General features: G+C 41.8%; 1 protein-coding gene across 4 annotated transcripts in view; it reads right to left on the reverse strand.

Moving 5' to 3' along the window:
- Positions 1-17,738, reverse strand: part of KIF13B (kinesin family member 13B) — a 120,870-nt gene that overhangs the window by 40,608 nt on the left and 62,524 nt on the right. For all 4 annotated transcript variants that reach the window (XM_056486900.1, XM_056486903.1, XM_056486901.1 and 1 more), the window contains exons 12-22: positions 14,141-14,251; positions 11,037-11,171; positions 8,899-9,029; positions 7,760-7,846; positions 6,949-7,139; positions 6,054-6,264; positions 4,094-4,256; positions 2,962-3,108; positions 2,388-2,537; positions 1,655-1,783; positions 200-370 (exon numbers count right to left, since the gene is read on the reverse strand). In XM_056486900.1, the coding sequence (XP_056342875.1) occupies positions 200-370; positions 1,655-1,783; positions 2,388-2,537; positions 2,962-3,108; positions 4,094-4,256; positions 6,054-6,264; positions 6,949-7,139; positions 7,760-7,846; positions 8,899-9,029; positions 11,037-11,171; positions 14,141-14,251 (1,626 nt within the window). The remainder of the gene's footprint in view (positions 1-199; positions 371-1,654; positions 1,784-2,387; positions 2,538-2,961; positions 3,109-4,093; positions 4,257-6,053; positions 6,265-6,948; positions 7,140-7,759; positions 7,847-8,898; positions 9,030-11,036; positions 11,172-14,140; positions 14,252-17,738) is intronic.

Consider the following 17,738-nt stretch of genomic DNA (forward strand, 5'->3'; position numbering starts at 1 on the left):
TAGAAAAAAATGGACTCTGAAGACACTGAAGTTCTTATTAAAAAAAATATTAGTGTATCAACATAATGACATGAAAAATGGGATTAGGGCATCATGAAATATAATGTGAGAAAAAGGCACAAAAAAATGCTACTCAAACCTAAATCTGCTTTTTTCTGCCTGCCTTACAGTTAATTAATGAAACAGAAAAATAAATTACATTGCAGTGGTCAAAGACAACCATGCACCGTGGCTCCTTGCTGATGGAAGACTGGGATGGATCCACCTCAGGTGCAACAATAACTGGCTCCACTTGATCCCAAAATGTGTATTTGCAGAACACAAAATTGGAAAGGTGCTGTGGCAAACCTGTAGCTTGAAGTATTTTAATCTGGAAAGGAGGTGAGAAAGAAATGAAAAGCATTTATTCATCATGAATGGAATTAAAAATTTCATCCTATAGAACAATGTTTCACTGCAAAGGATAAAAAACTTTATGAACAGCAAACCAAAAACAATTTAGCAAATAAAATTTCTGCACTGATACTCATTGGGGACAATATTTGGAGTGCAGCAGCTGAAGACAGTCACTAGATGTCACCAGGCTCATATTTCCTGGAAGGGACATTCTGCTCATTTTTAATGGTGTAATGCACCAAACCCATTGCAACTGAAGAGGAATACAATAAAAATCTCATATTTCCAGTGGCTCCTTTATGCCCCAAAAATCCTTGGTTTAAGCTATTACTTGCTCTTACATTGTGATGCTGGAAATAACCCAGAATCAACCCCAAGGAATGCAAAATTAGCCTGTCCCCTCATCAAATCAAGGCCAAATAGAAACAAAATGTTGTGAATTCTCACTGTGATCTAAACAAAGCCATCATATTCACCATATATTTAATAAACTTTTATTCCCCATTTGTCAAATTAAGACCAAATAAGTTGGATTCCTGCAGTACAATCCTCATGATTAGGCAGAAATGTTTTTTTTGCCAAAATGTCCCATCCTGCTTGTAAGCACTGGAGCTCTATGGGATAAAAAAAGGGAAAAAAAAAAAAAAGCAGAGTTTCTCTCAAATTGTTCATATTGTCCAGAAGTCAGCAAGGCTGGGGACCACTCCCTCTAATGTTTTTTGCCTTTCTTTTCTTACCTTGTAGTTTTACTATCACACAGAACTGCTAGTAAACATTTCCTACTGATTTTCTTTTTATTACTAACAGTCATAAACACACAGCATGTATTTTGCAAAATATTTAATATTTAGAGAAAGAAATATTGAGAGAGAAAGACATATTGAGAGAGAAAGAAATATTAAGAGAGAAAGAAATATTGAGAGAGAAAGAAATATTGAGAGAGAAAGAAATATTAAGAGATAACAATTCCTAGAATGATGGGAGCTTAGCAGATTCTGTGACTCTTCAATTGGATATTGCAGTGCCAATCCTAATACAAAGATCTTCCCAAGAAACCTCCTGGGGTGAGCCTTTGGCACATAAATGCAATTAATAAAAGGAACAAACCCCAACTAATTATCTTGTGTTATTTCAGCCATCCCAGAAACAAAATGAGGTTACAAAGCAACGTCCAATATCCAGAATCCCAGGATTTCCTTCTGACTCAGGATGGGAGGAGAAGAGGCTGCCCAGAGGCTGGGGCACATGTGGAACTCACCCTGCAGACGAGTTTCCTCTCCTGGATGTCACTCTCAGGGCAGCAGTCAGGGCTGTCCTCCCCTCCCACCAGCCTGTCATCGATCTCCCCGCTCACCCGAACAACCTCCACGTGCAGACGACCTGAAACCTGCAGCACAGGAGCCACCATTATTTCTGTGCCAGAACCCAGGGACAGCTTCACCCCTCCCAGCCTGTCTGCAGACAACTTTTTACTCCTTTCTGCTCTGCTCTTGCACCCTGCATTTGAGGCAGCACGTGAAAAACGATTCAGAGCAAGAATCAAAAAGCTTTTGCTGCAAAAGCCATAAAGGAATCAACCACTGGGGTGACCTGGGGAACAATCTCACCTTCAAACCTGCCTCTGGAGAGTCTGCAAAGTGCACACTTGATGCAGAGCATGGAGAATGTTGCCTGGTGAAGTTGTTCTTACAGAATACATTCAAGAATTAAATTTTCCTGATGGCAGGCAGTGAAACCACTGGAGCTATTGCTCATCCTAAGGACTTATTTTGGGCTATTTCCCTCAGGAAAGTGCTCAGGAAGCTTTCTCCTTTCACAGCCACTGTTCTGGGATTCAGAGCTGTCTGAAAACTCCAGTAAAGTATTATGGGATTTAGCAGAGAACTTGTGCACATGAAACTGCAAATTATCTACTCCATCCTGACAATAATAAAATCCCACAGGCTGTAATTAAACAGCTGAGTAAGGACAGATTATAAGGAATGACAAACCTCTCCCTTCTGATTGATGATTGGAACAGCATATTGCAGCTTCACATCATAGAACAGGCACTCAAGGAAAACATTGGCTACTCCAATAAGGCTGTGGTTCTCCTGCTCATCATAGAAGGGATCAGCTCTCCTGAAATAAGCTCTCATCACCTGCAAGAAATCCAGAGTTGTGGCAGGAAACCAAACCTCCCAGGAAACACTGTTCAAAGTGTTGCACAACCAGCCCAGTGAAAGAAAGAAACTCAATCAAGAGGCCAGATTAGATCACAAGAATGGAAATGAATTTTACTCTGGGTAAAGTCTGGCCTGAGCAAGTTTTCCTTAACTTTGCCAGATTCCTGAATGTTAACTGCTCTTGTGTTACCTATTGTGTGCTCCACTCCCTCACCAAACTATGCATGCAAGCAGGGATCAGAGTGACCAGATAAGGGTTCATGAAATGCTGAGGATCAATTCAGCATTAGGAAAAGCAAAACCTCAAAGAAACTCAGCTCTTTGCATATTCCCTCCCCACCACCACCCAACAATCCTCCTGAAAATGTAGCAGGAATGCAATTACAGGATTTTTACTTACTGGATTGTCTTCCTCACAGTCTTTCCACTCCTGGTAAAGGTCTCTCATATCCACCAGTCGATTCTCCAGCTTCTCCAGTGACCAGATCTGTTTGCCTTTCCCTTTCCTCCTCACCTGGATTGCAGGCTCACTGAGAATTGCACCTCTCTGCAAAACAATTAAAGGGATGCCAAGAAGGAATTCCTGTCACAACAGTGAAAAAGGAGTTTAAAACTAACACAAACTTGAGAACATCTTTGGGAAAAGTCTGATATGTTTTTTTATTCTGGCTTGAGCAGCCAAATCCCAGCATGACAGGCTCTGAGTTCAGCTGTCACAGTGCATTGGTATGTTCCTTTTAACTGGGAAGTCTAATCACAGCTACAGGCACTGGTTTCTGTGGATTTTCACCTCACATAAGTGTTAGAAATGGGAACATTTAAGCATTTCATAAATATCCTCAAGTTACAACAGGCCTGGAGCTCCAGCTAAAATTACTACTGCCTACTGGTGCAGACACTTAACCCCCTTTATCATCCTGTTTCTGGATGTGTCTTCCCCAGAAGACTGAGAGAAAAACTTCTAAAACAACTGACAAAAATGATAATCCTGGAATAAAATCCATCTACTCTACTAAGGACTGAGTATCACCAAAATACTGACTTGGCTTCAAGAAATAACACCAGCTTAGGTTTGCAGCCTGAGACACAAAGTCTGGGTTCAGCTCCCCCCTTCCAAAATTTCTAAGATGCCTGGGAACAAATAACCCAAATCCTCTCTGCTCCAGTTCCTCCCTCCACACTGGGGATGGCAGAAATTTTGCAGCTCACTGGGATGATGCAAAGTCAAATGTGCACAAAGGGACAGTAAACACCTGCAATAGATGTTACCCAACCTGCAGAGACTTTGTCACTCTGCAACAGCAGCAAGGGGGAACTTCAACACCAGGGGAAAGGTCTTGCACCAAAACATTTCTCTTTTAAGGCATATGATAGGGTTTTTATGTATAAAATAAGAGAAGGATGTAGCAGAGATGTGTTTAATGCACATTAGTGGAAAATTAACTCAACCATTACAGTCAGAGTAAAAGAAATCTGAACACTGAGGGCCAAGCTGACTAAACAATCATTAAATTCAGTCAGGGTGACTGTACCTTGCTGTTGGCATTAAGGCTTGAAGCTGGGATCTGGAGGGTCACTTTGTACTCTGTCCTCTTGTCCAGTTCCTCTCCAATAAAATTGGCTTCTCTCACATACAAATTGGCTTTTACAATCTGCTCTCGCAGCTTCCTCAGGCTGTGGGTCAGCATTTCTTCTCTGGAAGAACAGGGGTGGGAAGAGGAGACAGGGAAAATCATGAGGTTTATGTGCTGAAGGCAAAATAAATGGATGAGGAGGCAACTGAGAGCTTGTGGGTGAGGATTCAAGAGGGAAGGGACAGGTGACATCAGAGCCCCTCCAGAAAAGCCAGGGGCAACCTCACATTCACAAGGCCTGGACTTCACCTGAACTGTGCAAAGCTTTGGACTCTGCCCTACACAACATCTCTGGGTCCAGCTTTGGGGCTCCCAACATAAGGAGGACATGGAGAGAGTCCAGAGGGATTCAGAGAGATGCAGCCAGGCTGGAGCCCCTCTGCTCTGAGCCAGCCTGGGAGAGCTGGGAGTGCTCACCTGGAGAAGAGAAGGATCCAGGGAGAGCTCAGAGCCCCTTGCAGAGCCTGAAGGGGCTCCAGGAGAGCTGGAGAGGGACTGGGGACAAGGGATGGAGGGACAGGACACAGGGAATGGCTCCCACTGCCAGAGGGATATTGGGAAGGAATTCCTGGCTGGGAGGGTGGGGAGGCCCTGGAATAGAATTCCCAGAGAAGCTGTGGCTGCCCCTGGATCCCTGGAAGTGTCCAAGACCAGGCTGGATGGGGCTTGGATCAACCTGGGATAGTGGGAGGTGTCCCTGCCCATGGCAGGGGGTGGGACTGGAAGGTCTTTCAGGTCCCTTCACACCAAAACAATGTTATCATTTTTAACACAAAAATCAGGTGTATGAAATTACATTTCAACTGGGGAAAAATAACCCCAAGCCTATCTGTATGAGTTTAGCAATATGAACATTAGGATGCTGCTGGCTTTGGAGACTTCTCCATGCATCTGCTGAACAGGCAGCTATTGTGTGGCTCATTCCAGAGTTTTCCCACCACAGATGTGGATGCTCCATATTACAGAGAAAGGTTTATTCAGACATGTACACTGGCCTTCCTGGCAAGTGTGACAGAGAGTGGCAACAGTGGAGCCCAGGAATCTGGGGCCAAAAAACATCCCAGGCACACAGACAGCACCCTTGTGAGGCTGTCTGAAATATTCTTTACTTCCCAAGCTGCTTTTCTATCCATTTATATTAGATTTGTGTTTTTCATTACTATGTCCTTACCACACTTATTTATTTAGGGTTTCATCTTCCTCCTGCAGCTGCTCTTTTTGACAGCAATAGTGAAAAATATTATTTAGGGGCTCAAGTAATCTCAGTGCCATCACCCAGGAAGAGGCAGAGTGGACAGTGAGCCCTCTGTGGTTATTATATGGTTTTTACAATGATCTGGATTAAAATTCTTTGTACCATCCTCTGACTCCCTTTTTTTATTTGCACTCTTCTGGTTGTCAGAACCTGCCCAGGTCAGACAGCTGGATCTGAGCCAAGAGGAAACACAATCTTCCAGCAGCTGAGTCATGCATGATCCACGAAAGAACAAACTCACATAGGAGCCTCAAAATTTCCTCCAACCAGCCCATCTTTAGTTCAGTTTGCTGCTGACCAGGACAGAGCTTCTCCTTAACAACAAAGCAGGAACTCATTATTTCTTGTCTGGTTGCTCTGGAGGTGCTCAAGGCCAGGCTGGATGGGGCTTGGAGCAACCTGGGATAGTAGAAAGTGGGTGGGATAATGGCAGGGGTGGGACTGGAAGGTCTGTGAGGTCCCTTCCAACCCAACCTGTTCTGTGAACTCTTAGATAAATATTTTGGCCGCGTCCTCGCAGAAATTTGCTGGAAGTGTCATAAACCTTGGAAATTCACTGCAGAAACTTGACTGAAACCCCTGGTGGTGGCAGGGGTCACCCACCTCTCCTCTGCCCACTGCCTGAGGCGCTGCTGGGCGCTGGGGGAGTGGAAGGAGAACCTGTCCATGCTGCGGAACTGCTGCTTCTCGGGAGAGAGGCGCCGCCGCAGCTGCTCCAGCTCGTGCTCGTACATCAGCCTCTGCCTCTCCAGAGCTGATCTCTTCTCCTCCTCGTGCTGCTGCTCCAGGCTCTGCAGGATGGACTGCATGGGGTCTAGGAAGGATTGGAAAAGAAATTATTGCAGTGAAATCCGTGCTGAGGAGCATCCTGGATGCGTGGTGTGAGCACGGGGATCAGGGAAAAAGAGAAAAACTCTTTTGTTGCAGTGGGTGTTTATAAAGTGCTGCTGAATGCTGAAGCAAAATAAATGTTTACAGGGCAGATGATTTAAGAGAAGTAAAAAAAGGAAAAGCTCAAGCTGGGGAAAAAAAAAAAAAAAAAAGTCATCCTGTTTTCCAAAATAATGTCATTCTGGGACAGCTACATGAGACCACAAAGACTCAAAAACATGGTTTCAGAGACAGAATCACTGCAGTTAATGCCTGAGTGAGACATAACACAAGGAAAATAAACAGCCAAGTGAAAACACTTTGATTTGAGACTGCAGGTCCACCAGCATTCCACTTTTGGCTTTCCCCTCAGCAAGAGCTGCCAAACCAAACAGTCTGCCATGGTTATTTTTCCCTCCTCAAGCACAAAAATGACTGTGATGAGTCATTCACAAGAAAAACTCTCCAAAAGGAAGTTACAAGGGGAAAAGGCAGTGGTTATCCACTGTATTTTGTGGATATTTTTTGTATTTTTGTACACATATTTGTACACAAATACTTTTCTATTTTTGTACACGAATATTTTTGTATTTTGTACACATTGCCAATAATTTTTGTGGCTCCTTACCATTACTACCAAGAGCCTTCATGGTGACTTCCATCTGGGCATATTCATAGCTGAAGTTAATCTCACTGGACACCTCACTGGAATTGTCTCCATCTATATCCAGCTGCTCCACACTGTTACTGCATTTCATGGAGTTGTCCCTCTCCTCATCCTCATGATCTGCCTTCTTCTTCTTCTTTGGCAAATTCAGCCTTTCAATAAGAGAAAAAATTTAAAAGAACTATTAATTGCTCAGCTCTGAAACACAGGGTTATTGTCAAAAATTGTTAAAATTCAGCAGAGCCTCCAAATCAGAAGATTTTTTTTCCTTTCAATTGTATTCATCTCCTGTGGATGTAATTTTCCTCAGGGCAAAAACAGGAGCAGAAGGTAAACTAACTAATCCATTCTACATTCTGATAATTAAATATCTGATAGTACCAAAGATACAGTTTAGATAACCATGACATTTTTTAGTCATTCCACATCCAAATAATTTAGGGGCAATAATGAAGTGATATCTCACTTTTTTTTTATATGGGTTCTCCTTTTAAGCATAAAAGAAAGCAATGAAATTTTAGATTACCATTCAGATTTTTGAAGCATTTCAGAGAGTTTCAAAGTACAAGAAGAGAAAACATCTACCAGTGATCCTGTCTGATACAGGAAAGTCACAGATATAGCTGGGACTACAGGAGACAGAGACACAGTGACCTTGTAAAAACATTTAGCATTAAAACACAATATTACTTTCATAACCCCCATCTTTCCTTGTACCTTAAGCCAAAACAAAGTGGAAGCCAATTTACAATTCTTTTAATAATTTTGTTACCTGAAGAAGTGATTGTTTCCCCACAGGATTCTGTCTCCATGGTGGAGCTGGATGGGACACACGACAGCAGAGCCATTTACAAATGTCCTGCAAAAAGATAAAAATCTAAAATAAATATATTTATATAAAGCTTATTTTTTCCCCTCCTAATACTACTGTCATTACTGCAACAAGCAAAGGCAGGAGAAGAGATTTATGGATTTCAAACAAGCAAAATATTCCAAGAAAATTCACTGATCTACCCAGTGCTGTTTCATACAAGCCTCAAATTCAGCTTCTTTTGACCCCCTCAGCTCATAAAGTTCAGTACATTTAGACAGATATTACTCCAGCTGTGTCTGGGGAGTAAAATCAGAGCTTAAAAATGAGCAGCCTGAAAAAAAAAAGTCACTAGAAAAAAACCACTTGCACACTGCTCTGAAATACAGACATAAAATAGAAATATTTGAATAAGGCAATAAACACCTTAGCTTAAAGACAATAATTAAAATAAACAGAAACTACTTTTATTTTAGTCAGATTAAGTTTGAAAATGGGATTGTGGGATAACTCAAATTTGAAGGGAATCTCGAATTTGTCACCCAGTCCAATGTGCTCCAAGCAGGATCAGCCACAAATCAGGGTAAATGTGAAAAGTTTGAATTTTGTTGTTTCTTGTATTAACAAGAAATGACTGGAGATGCTGACTCTGCATCTCATTTTGTGATCAATCTGAATATGCCAGCTGCTGCTCAAGTAGAACTACTTAATTGAATAAAGCAACAAATGCTTCAGCAGCTCTTTGCATATCAACAGATTTCCTAGAAAATGAATTCCAGTTTTGATAGGAGTTCCATCTCCACAGCTGCAAATCAGTGAGTATCTACTTGCTGAAAGCACAGGCAATTTACTCCTCTTCTCTTTGAAAATTTGGGCTACAAACCCCCTCCCTGAGAGAAATCTCACTGGAATGGAACATGAGTTGACAGAGGAACAGGTGACAATTAAAATGTAAAAGCAGCACACAAAAAGCAGAATTTTTCCTACTATGAAGGAGATTGAGAAGTTTGTTTTCCAAGTATCTTTGTGCACCATTAACCATAAAATGCTGGATAAAATAACAGCTATCAAACAGCTGTGGCTGCATTTTATTCCCTCACCTGGTGTTTTTTTGAGGAGTCAGCATAACCTGGCCTTCTGGGGTGATGTCTATGATGCAGTGCTCAGGAAGAATTCCCATTCCACACAGCTGGATATCCTGGGAGTTGTCTGAGCCTATCAATGTGTGCTCCTGGGGAAAAATTAATTCAGATGTTAACACTGGATTGCAGAAGCTCACTGGGTCTAATTCATCATTCTTCTTTCTGGTGTTGTGTTATCTGGTCCTAAAATTTCACAGCTGTTCAATACTTCCCTTAGAGGGGAAAAAGGGAAGCAAATCAATATTTTGTCTTACCATGACAAGCAGGGAGAACTCAGGAAAGTTTACAGGCAAAAGTTAAACATGACAATGAAGAGAATTTTATGATTTAATGGAGGAATTCAGTGCTTATGAATGTTGTAGAAGCCAAAGGGATAGAGGATTTCAGGCAGGAATTAAGTGAGGCTCACAGTGGCAGATCCATGGTGATTATGGAGGTTCAGCAACATCTCAGGAAACTCCTGGATACTCAAGGTATGGGGGATTTGGCAGATGAAGGATTACCCCACACATAAAATTGCTGAGGTTTGAAAAACCACTTTAGGACCATCCAACCAACCCCCAGCAGTGCCAAGGCCACCAGTGCCCCATGTCCCCAAGTGCCACATCCACATGGCTTTTAAATCCCTCCAGGGATGGGGACTCCAACACTGCCAGGGCTGGATCCTCCTTTTGGGACAGAAATCTCTTTTTTAGATATCTCCAAGCAATTTTTGAGGAACAGAACAAACAGTTTAGACAGGTCAGTTCAGGCTGTTTAGCACTTGAAGGACCTGGTGCACACACAGCTCAGAGAGAATGTGGGCAAATATTATGAGTTAAATAACAGAATTTTAGGAAAAACATCTGCAAGTAATTTTATCATCATCATTTCAAAGCATGGGGATTTTTACACCAAAATTCTCCAGGAGCAAGACAAATTTGAGTTATTAAAAAATTAACAAAGACTAATTGAAGGAGACAAAATCTGCCCCAAGGAGTTTTTCTTAGAAAAAGAAAAGAGCACAGAAGCACCTGAGACTTTTCCTGCTGGCAGTGATGGGCCAAAGGCTTTGCCTTGCTCTTGTCCTTGTTCCCAGTGACCACTGGGAAAAGTGGGATCTGCCCCAGTATCTGACAGTGATTTAGCAGCTGAGTCACACTCAGGACTTTTATGTGCAACTTGTCTGGGAAAGAGTCAACCTCTCCCAAAACCTCAGCTCTTTTCTCCTTTTTAATGTGTTTCTTTTAGCAGATACAGCATGGAAAAAGTGTTTTCCCTTGTTCCTACTGAGATATCACAGAGCCACGATGGCTGATATAAAAAAGGATAACTTACTTCCTGAGACTGACTAAACCAAAACCATCTTTCAGCCCAACTGCTGATTTTGTGGCTGTTTTGAGAGTTACTCCCCCACTTCAAAGGGAAGAGAATAAATGAATTAATGTGAAGCTCAAACCACCAACGTTTGCTGTGAAATTTTTAGAACTTGCACTCCAAGATGTGACTTTAAAATGGTTGTACCTCCTTTCTCCTCCTAAGTCCTCCATCTACAATTTGTCAAAACCACAATAAACTGCCCAAATATTTCAGCACAGGGTCCAGAAGTCAGATCATGTGTTTGATGGTTAATATCAGAAACAGGGAGTGAACATCAGAAGTGCTGAGGCAGAACAGAACTTGTTTCTCACTCCTGGCAAGTTGCACAAAGAGAATTAAAAATTCATTTCATAAACTGAAGACAGAAGCCAGAATTTAGAGTACACATGGAGAAGCTGACTACTGATATGCCCAACCTTCATATAAAACAATTTCAGGGTTAAAAGCTTGTGAAAGTTTGCATAAAAAAAGATTCATCCCAGAGCAGGAGACAATTTCTCAAAAAGAACACGTCTAAATTTCTTTTTTAAAAATGCCAAAGAAACCAAATAACAAACAGAAACCTTTGTTCCCTAAACTTTTTCCTGTGCTACAAAGAACTAGTTGAAATTAAAATGCTGTACTCATAAAATTCTTAATATTTTTAGATAGACAGCTTTATAAAACTCTCCAAGTACACCTCATAGTGGCCCATTTCTGACATTAAAAAAATTGGATATGCAAAGATAAATGTTTACCTTTAAATAGTACACCAGGAGTTCATTGAGAGCTGGATCTGCATTCAAATTAACCAGGAAGCACTTATTATCCCCAACTTTTATTCCAGAGGACTGCAGGGATATGCCAAGGCTTTCCAGCTGTTTCTGACGCTCCTGGAAGAGAGCAGCCATCACAATTTATGGGATTGATGCACAACCCTCCAGAAATCCATCCCCATCTTCCAGAGCCACTGGGCAAAAATGATGGATTGGCACTTCTAGAGCAGGAAATTCTTCATTCTGCAACAGGTGAGGCTCAGTTCTACCAAGGGGTATCTGTGATCCTCCTGTCCTCGTCCCTCTGCTCTCAGAGCTTTGGTGCCAAGCATTCCCATATTCCCAGTGGGGAATGAAAGCAGCAGGGAGCAGCCTCCTGCAGCACTGCTGAGCTTCTCCATGACCTCACTGCAACAGCAAAATGCTACCACAAAGCCATCTCTAGAGCCCTTTATTCTCCCTTTCCAGCTAAAAAGCAACAAGTGAAGTTAAATGCTTGCCAAGCCAAGCTCCATGTCTATCCTTTGTTCCAGAGCAATCAAAATGACAAAAAACTGGCAACCTGCTATTTAAGTAATGCAAAGAACACTTCCTGCTGAACAAGAATAGCAGCATTTTGGATGGTGTTTTGTTCTTGTCAAAAGACTTCACAGAAATGCCCAACAAAGCATTACTGTGCAGAAATGTACATCTCTCAAAGGGAAGGGTTTGGGTGAGACCAGAGAAATGAAAGAGAAACATTAAACATTTCTGACTTAGGAACAGAAAGTGATTCTTCTACACAAAAAAATCCACTGGGATAGAAAAGCTGAGGATTGTTCCCAGGATGAGAGAGAAACTGAAGTGAGACTCACCATCTGCAATAGCAATAAAGAAAAAATAGAAATAAATATGGGAGGGTTCTCACAGGATTTACTGGAGAAAACAGAAACTAAAAAGTAAAAAAAACACACAAGAGACCTACAGTGCTTTCCCTGAGCTGCTGAGACTTTTAAAAATATCAAATTACATAATGTAGGAATAATCCTGGAATGTTTATCTTTACCTATCAGTGTGCTTTATATTTAAAAGCTGAGTATGTCATAATATTCAGGATCATTCTCTGCTCAGTTATACCAGCTCTAATCAAGATTAAAACTGCAAAAAAATGGCACAACTTTTGCTCTTGCTTTTCTGTTCCCTGTCTCCCACATGCTTCCAAACCCAACACAATGTCCTTGTAAGGAAAAGTCATGTGTGTGTGAGAGAGAGAGAGAAAACAAAGAACAGAGGAGAAACTGCAGTGTGATGTCAAAGATCTCTCTTCCTATTACCAGTGCCAGGCTCTGAAGTTCACAAAAATCCTTATTATCTACAGAGATAAAGCACATGTTGCCCTAAGGAGAACTTGGCCCACAATGTGAATCTCAAAGGATTAACTGAGAGAAAAAGAGCCAGTTCCTGTTAATTCTTTTTTTCTCAAGACCTAATGTTAATTAAATTAAACATTGAAAAAAAACCCCATTAAAAGTATGTCAAATGCTCACTGCAAATGTGAAAAACTGCCTGTTCACCTGGCTGGTGTTTAAGGTGTTGAAATCTTTTTGATGGTCCTTGCTCTCCACTAGGAATCATCCTTTCCTCAAAGATTTACAAATATCCCTCCACCCTGTCCACCCTGAAACATTTTAACAGATGAAAAAGCAGCAAAGACAACATGTACAGAACAGGGTACAGGCCCCTTTCCCCATACCCCTGTCCCACTTGGGGGTAGGAAGTAGAAAATCAGGAGTGAAGGTGAGCCTGGGGGAAAAGGAGAAGAAGAGAAAAGGTGTTTTAAGATTTAGTTTTTATTTCTCATTACCTACTCTGATCTGGTTGGTAACAAATTAAACTCATTTTCCCCAGTTAAATCAGTTTTGCCCCAACTGTAATTGATGATTGATCTCTCCTGTCCTTATCTCAACCCAGGAACCTTCTGTACCATCTTCCCTCCCCTGTCCAGGTGAGGAGGGGAGTGACAGAGTGGCTTCCACTGACTTCAAACAGTCCTGGAACAGCCTGTGCTGCACAAACACTTGTCCTTCTCCCTCGTCTGGAAAAAAAAAATCCCTTTTTCAAAGACTCCCAGCTCTGAAACATCCTACCAGGCTGGGAATTTAGAGACAGGCAGAGCTAAAGCAGCAACATGCAAACATCAAGGCACATTTAGTCTGGAGAGCTGAGTCCATTACTTTGGTTTTTCAACCTCCTCACACATTCAATGCCTAGAAACTATTGTGTAGAATAAGAACAGGATTTTTTTACTATTATTATTTTCTTTTTAATTTTTTTTCCAGCTTTATACACAGGGAGGAATTGCACTGAAAGGCAGGAAGCCCTGATAGTCACAGGCAGCACTTCTTACAATGGATCTTTAAAACCTAAGTCAACACAGTCTATTCTGATTGTGGCATCTACAAGAGGGCTTTGTACCAGAGGCTCCCTTCTCCCCTTATTTATTACACACTATTCATCACCTCCTCCCCCTCCAAAGCTCCCCTCTGCAAATACACACATCAGCATTTGTGTGGGAAGAAGCAGGAGTGTCATGCAATAACAGTGGTGACTTGCATCATTTTTCCAACCTAATCATCTCCAGTTACGGTCTGAGGCCCCAAATACCAGTTTAGGAGCTGTTAAAACACACAGAGATCCTCAAGAGCTCTATATTTTATCATTCTGAATGCCCTTTGCCTGGTGCACTGAGGCACTCAGTCCATAACCTTGCACTGAATGCTCTCAATGCTCCCTCATCACAAACAATTTTACTGCCTGAAGAATATCAAAAACCCCTGTAATCCTCTCACTCATGGATTTTTTTTTTTTATATAACTCCTCCATTTGCATACAGTGACAATTTATTATTGTCACTGGAGTGGTAATCTGGGAGGTACCCATCTATCACAGGAATTAAGTGAAGCTTTTCAAAAGGGCAGCAAGCTTGACCTACTTACCCATAAATGTGGGGAGAGACTCAGACAACCTCTATGAACTGTCAGACAAAGAAAACAAACCTATTTTTCATCAAAAATGGGGGCAGGGAAGGAGGAAAGAAAGCTGCAAACCTGAGCTATCTCTTCAGTTTTTCGTAATTTTTCTTCCCAGGTCACGGTCATCTCCTGAATCAACTTCTCTGATTCCTCCAATCTTTCTTTTAATTCTGGTGATTTCATAGCCTGCAGGAATGAAAGCAAATGAAATAAGAAAAGCTTGTTGTGCTTTGTGTTTTTTTTTTCCCCTCTGCAGCCACATAGATGGGGGAATAAAGGCAACATGACTCATTTTTCAAGGCACACTTAGCAGTAAGTACAGGGGTCTTTAAAACACACACTGCATGTAAAGGCAGAATAAACCAAAAAGTTCTTTTAATTAGTTTCAAGTACAGATGTTGACATGGAGTTTATGTGCTTCTACACAAACCAATTACATGATCCTGGCAGATCTGCACAAAGATACACACAAACTAATCTTATTTCTACATCCCAAGTGACTCATATCAAAACCAGTTTCATTTTTCAAGATCCTGCTGCTCTGGCTATGTCCCCTCAGCTGGCAAGTCCTCAAAATGACACCTCACCTCTCAGTGAACTGCCATACCACCAGAATATTTTTATTTCTCATTTGTAAATGATGTGTGCAGTATTTTTTCTATAGGAGAAATTCAGCTCTTCTGGTTATACACCTCTGCATTTCTACACACAGTTTACAGAGTGAGTATCAAAGGAAGCTTCACAATGTGCTTCTGGACACTGGAATTCCATTTTCTTGCTAATTTGCCACAGCTCTGACTTTGTCTGGTAAAATATTCAAAGGCCCATGTTTCAAACAAGGACTACCTTAAGAATAAGAAGATAATCCCATTGCCCCCCAAAACTGAAAGGGTCTCAGGGTATGTCCAAGAATGGGGCTTGGAGCAGCCTGGGATAGTGGAAGGTGTCCCATGGCAAGGGGTTGGTCTAGAAGAGCTTTAAAAGGTCCCTTGTAACTCAAACTATTCTATGATTTTTAAATTTCCATCTCCATACTGGCATTTCCTCCTCTACTAACCTTGATCAAAAAGCCTGTGGATTTCCTCATGTCATTATTTCATTACTGCTAATGAGAACATGGGTTTGGCTGGCTGGCATTGATGCAATGCCAATTAAACAATGGGAGCATCATCCTCCAGCATCAGCCATTCCCTTACCACAAACCCAAAACTCCTCAGAGGAACCCAGATCAAAGAGGCCTCATTACACTGCAGCTCCTTCAAGAGAAGGAGCAAGAGCCAGGATGGAAAATCCTCTTTTAAGAAAGGAGTTTCCTCTGTGAAGACACAACAGTCTAGGAACTGTCAGCTGATGTGTCCTGGGTGGGCTTTTTCTGCTTTAAATATGGGGTAAAAGGGAGAGGGACTGGGGACAAGGGATGGAGGGACAGGACACAGGGAATGGCTCCCACTGCCAGAGGGCAGGGATGGGTGAGATATTGGGAAGGAATTGTTCCCTGGGAGGGTGGGGAGGCCCTGGGATGGAATTCCCAGAGAAGCTGTGGCTGCCCCTGGATCCCTGGCAGTGTCCAAGGCCAGGCTGGATGGGTTTGGAGCAACCTGGGAAACTGTCCCTACTCATGGCAGGGGTAGAATTGGGTGAGATTTAAGGTCCCTTCTAACCCAAATCATTCCATGATTCTATGAATTGCACCCAGGAAGGGAAACATGATCAGTGCAAAAGGGTGGACACTACCAGGCAGAATGACAAAGCCCAGATACTCTCAAGGTTTAATTTGTCCATTTCTCTGGACAATTAGTGAACATTTTCACACATTTCAGCTCTACAATGACCTGGGTAACTCTCCTCATTGCCTACAATGCCCAAATAAACTCCAAAGAAATGGGCTCAGCCTGATCCCAGACCCACAGGCTGCTTCTCTGCTGGAAGCAGGTGAATTCCCAGGAAGGACAAGCTGGTGCCCTTGGCATAGACTAATTAAAACATTATGTCAATTCCTACCAAAAAAAAAAATAAAAATCAAAATGCATGGACTATAAGATGAAAGGGGAAAAGAGGATAATTCCATACTCTGAGAGAGGAAAGTCAGCTGTCAAGTTCTGTTCTGGCTGTTTGGGAGAGAAAAGGACACTGACACCAAAAGGTAAAAAAACCCCAAACCTACAACTTGGCAACTTCTATATCTGGAAATGAGCTTTGAAAATGCAACCTGTTATAATGAGTCAGTGCTTTTGTTCACTTCAGGAAGTTATTTATGCACATTTCTGTAAGAACAATTAGATGGGCAACAAATGGAATGAACTGAAAGCAGCACAAGGCTCTGAATGTGGGTTTGACCTTTACTGTGCAGCCTCTCAACAGAAAATTGCTCTGGTTTTTCTCTGTTCTTTGTCAATGCCACTGGGATAACAACTAGGGTGGGATTTTAATACTTGGGAAAGGAAATATTTATTATTTCATCCTTAGGAAACACTACTTCATTACTTTGGACAGCTGCCATTATTTTGGAAGTAATGCTAAAAAATGAGACAAATGGGGATTACTTGCAATTCTCAGAGTACTGTTGAGTCTGTGCCTGATATTTTACGGTGATTTTTAGATATTTAATATTATGATATTTAACTTAAGATACCTTAAAGAAACTGATATACACACAGCTCAAATGAGGAGTGTCCAAAATCCACAAGTCATCTGCAGTATCACAGCCAGCATTCCCTGCATACCTCATGATGCAAATGCTGTAATCATAATTTTTGTGAACTGCAAACCACAGGGATTACATCACTATTGCTCAGAATTACAGTAATTCTTGGCCTTCATCTAACATTTAGACTCTTGAAATTTTCACTGCAGGAAAAATCACAAAATAGGTTGGAAAAGACCTTGGAGATCATTGAGTCCAACCTATGACCCAACACCACCTTATCAACTAATCCATGGCACTGAGTGCCACATCCAGTCTTTTTTTAAACACCTCCAGGGATGGTGACTCCACCACCTCCCTGGGCAGCTTGTTCCAGTGCTTAATCACTCTGTGAAAAATCTTTTCCTAATGTCCAGCCTAAAATTCCCCTGGTGCAGCTTAAGGCTGTCTCCTCTCATCCTGTCACTGGCTGTCTGGGAAAAGAGACCAACCCCACCTGGCTGCAACTTCCCTTCAGGGAGTGCTAGAAAAATACTGCCTAGTGTTTGTAAGAGATTCAACAGCTGGAAACAAGCAAGAAAACTTTATTTAACTGAAGTCACATCTCACAGGATGTGGCCATGCTGAATTCTTAAAATATATTGGCAGAGCTCTGCCTAGAAATCTCCCAGTCTTTACTGGAACTATCCATGTGCTCTGCATCACAGAGTAAAACCAAAAATGCTCAACAAGGTGCTCACAGAATTCACAGAATCATTGGGTTGGAAAAGATCTTCAGGATCAGAGTCCAACCCCTGCCCTAAAACCTCAACTAAACCATGGCACCCAGTGCCACATCCAATCTTTTTTTAAGCACATCCAGGGATGGTGACCCCACACCTCCCTGGGCAGAGTATCCCAATCCAATCAACATTTCAAGATAGGACATGTGGAAAAACACTAAAAAAATTATATAAAAGGAGACTGAAGCATCCCCTGGACACCCTACAATGGAATTCCTTTTGGAGGGGTTCATGGGGACTTGCAGGG

The sequence above is a fragment of the Oenanthe melanoleuca genome, chromosome 3 (genome assembly GCF_029582105.1).
Source record: "Oenanthe melanoleuca isolate GR-GAL-2019-014 chromosome 3, OMel1.0, whole genome shotgun sequence".
Taxonomy (NCBI): domain Eukaryota; kingdom Metazoa; phylum Chordata; class Aves; order Passeriformes; family Muscicapidae; genus Oenanthe; species Oenanthe melanoleuca.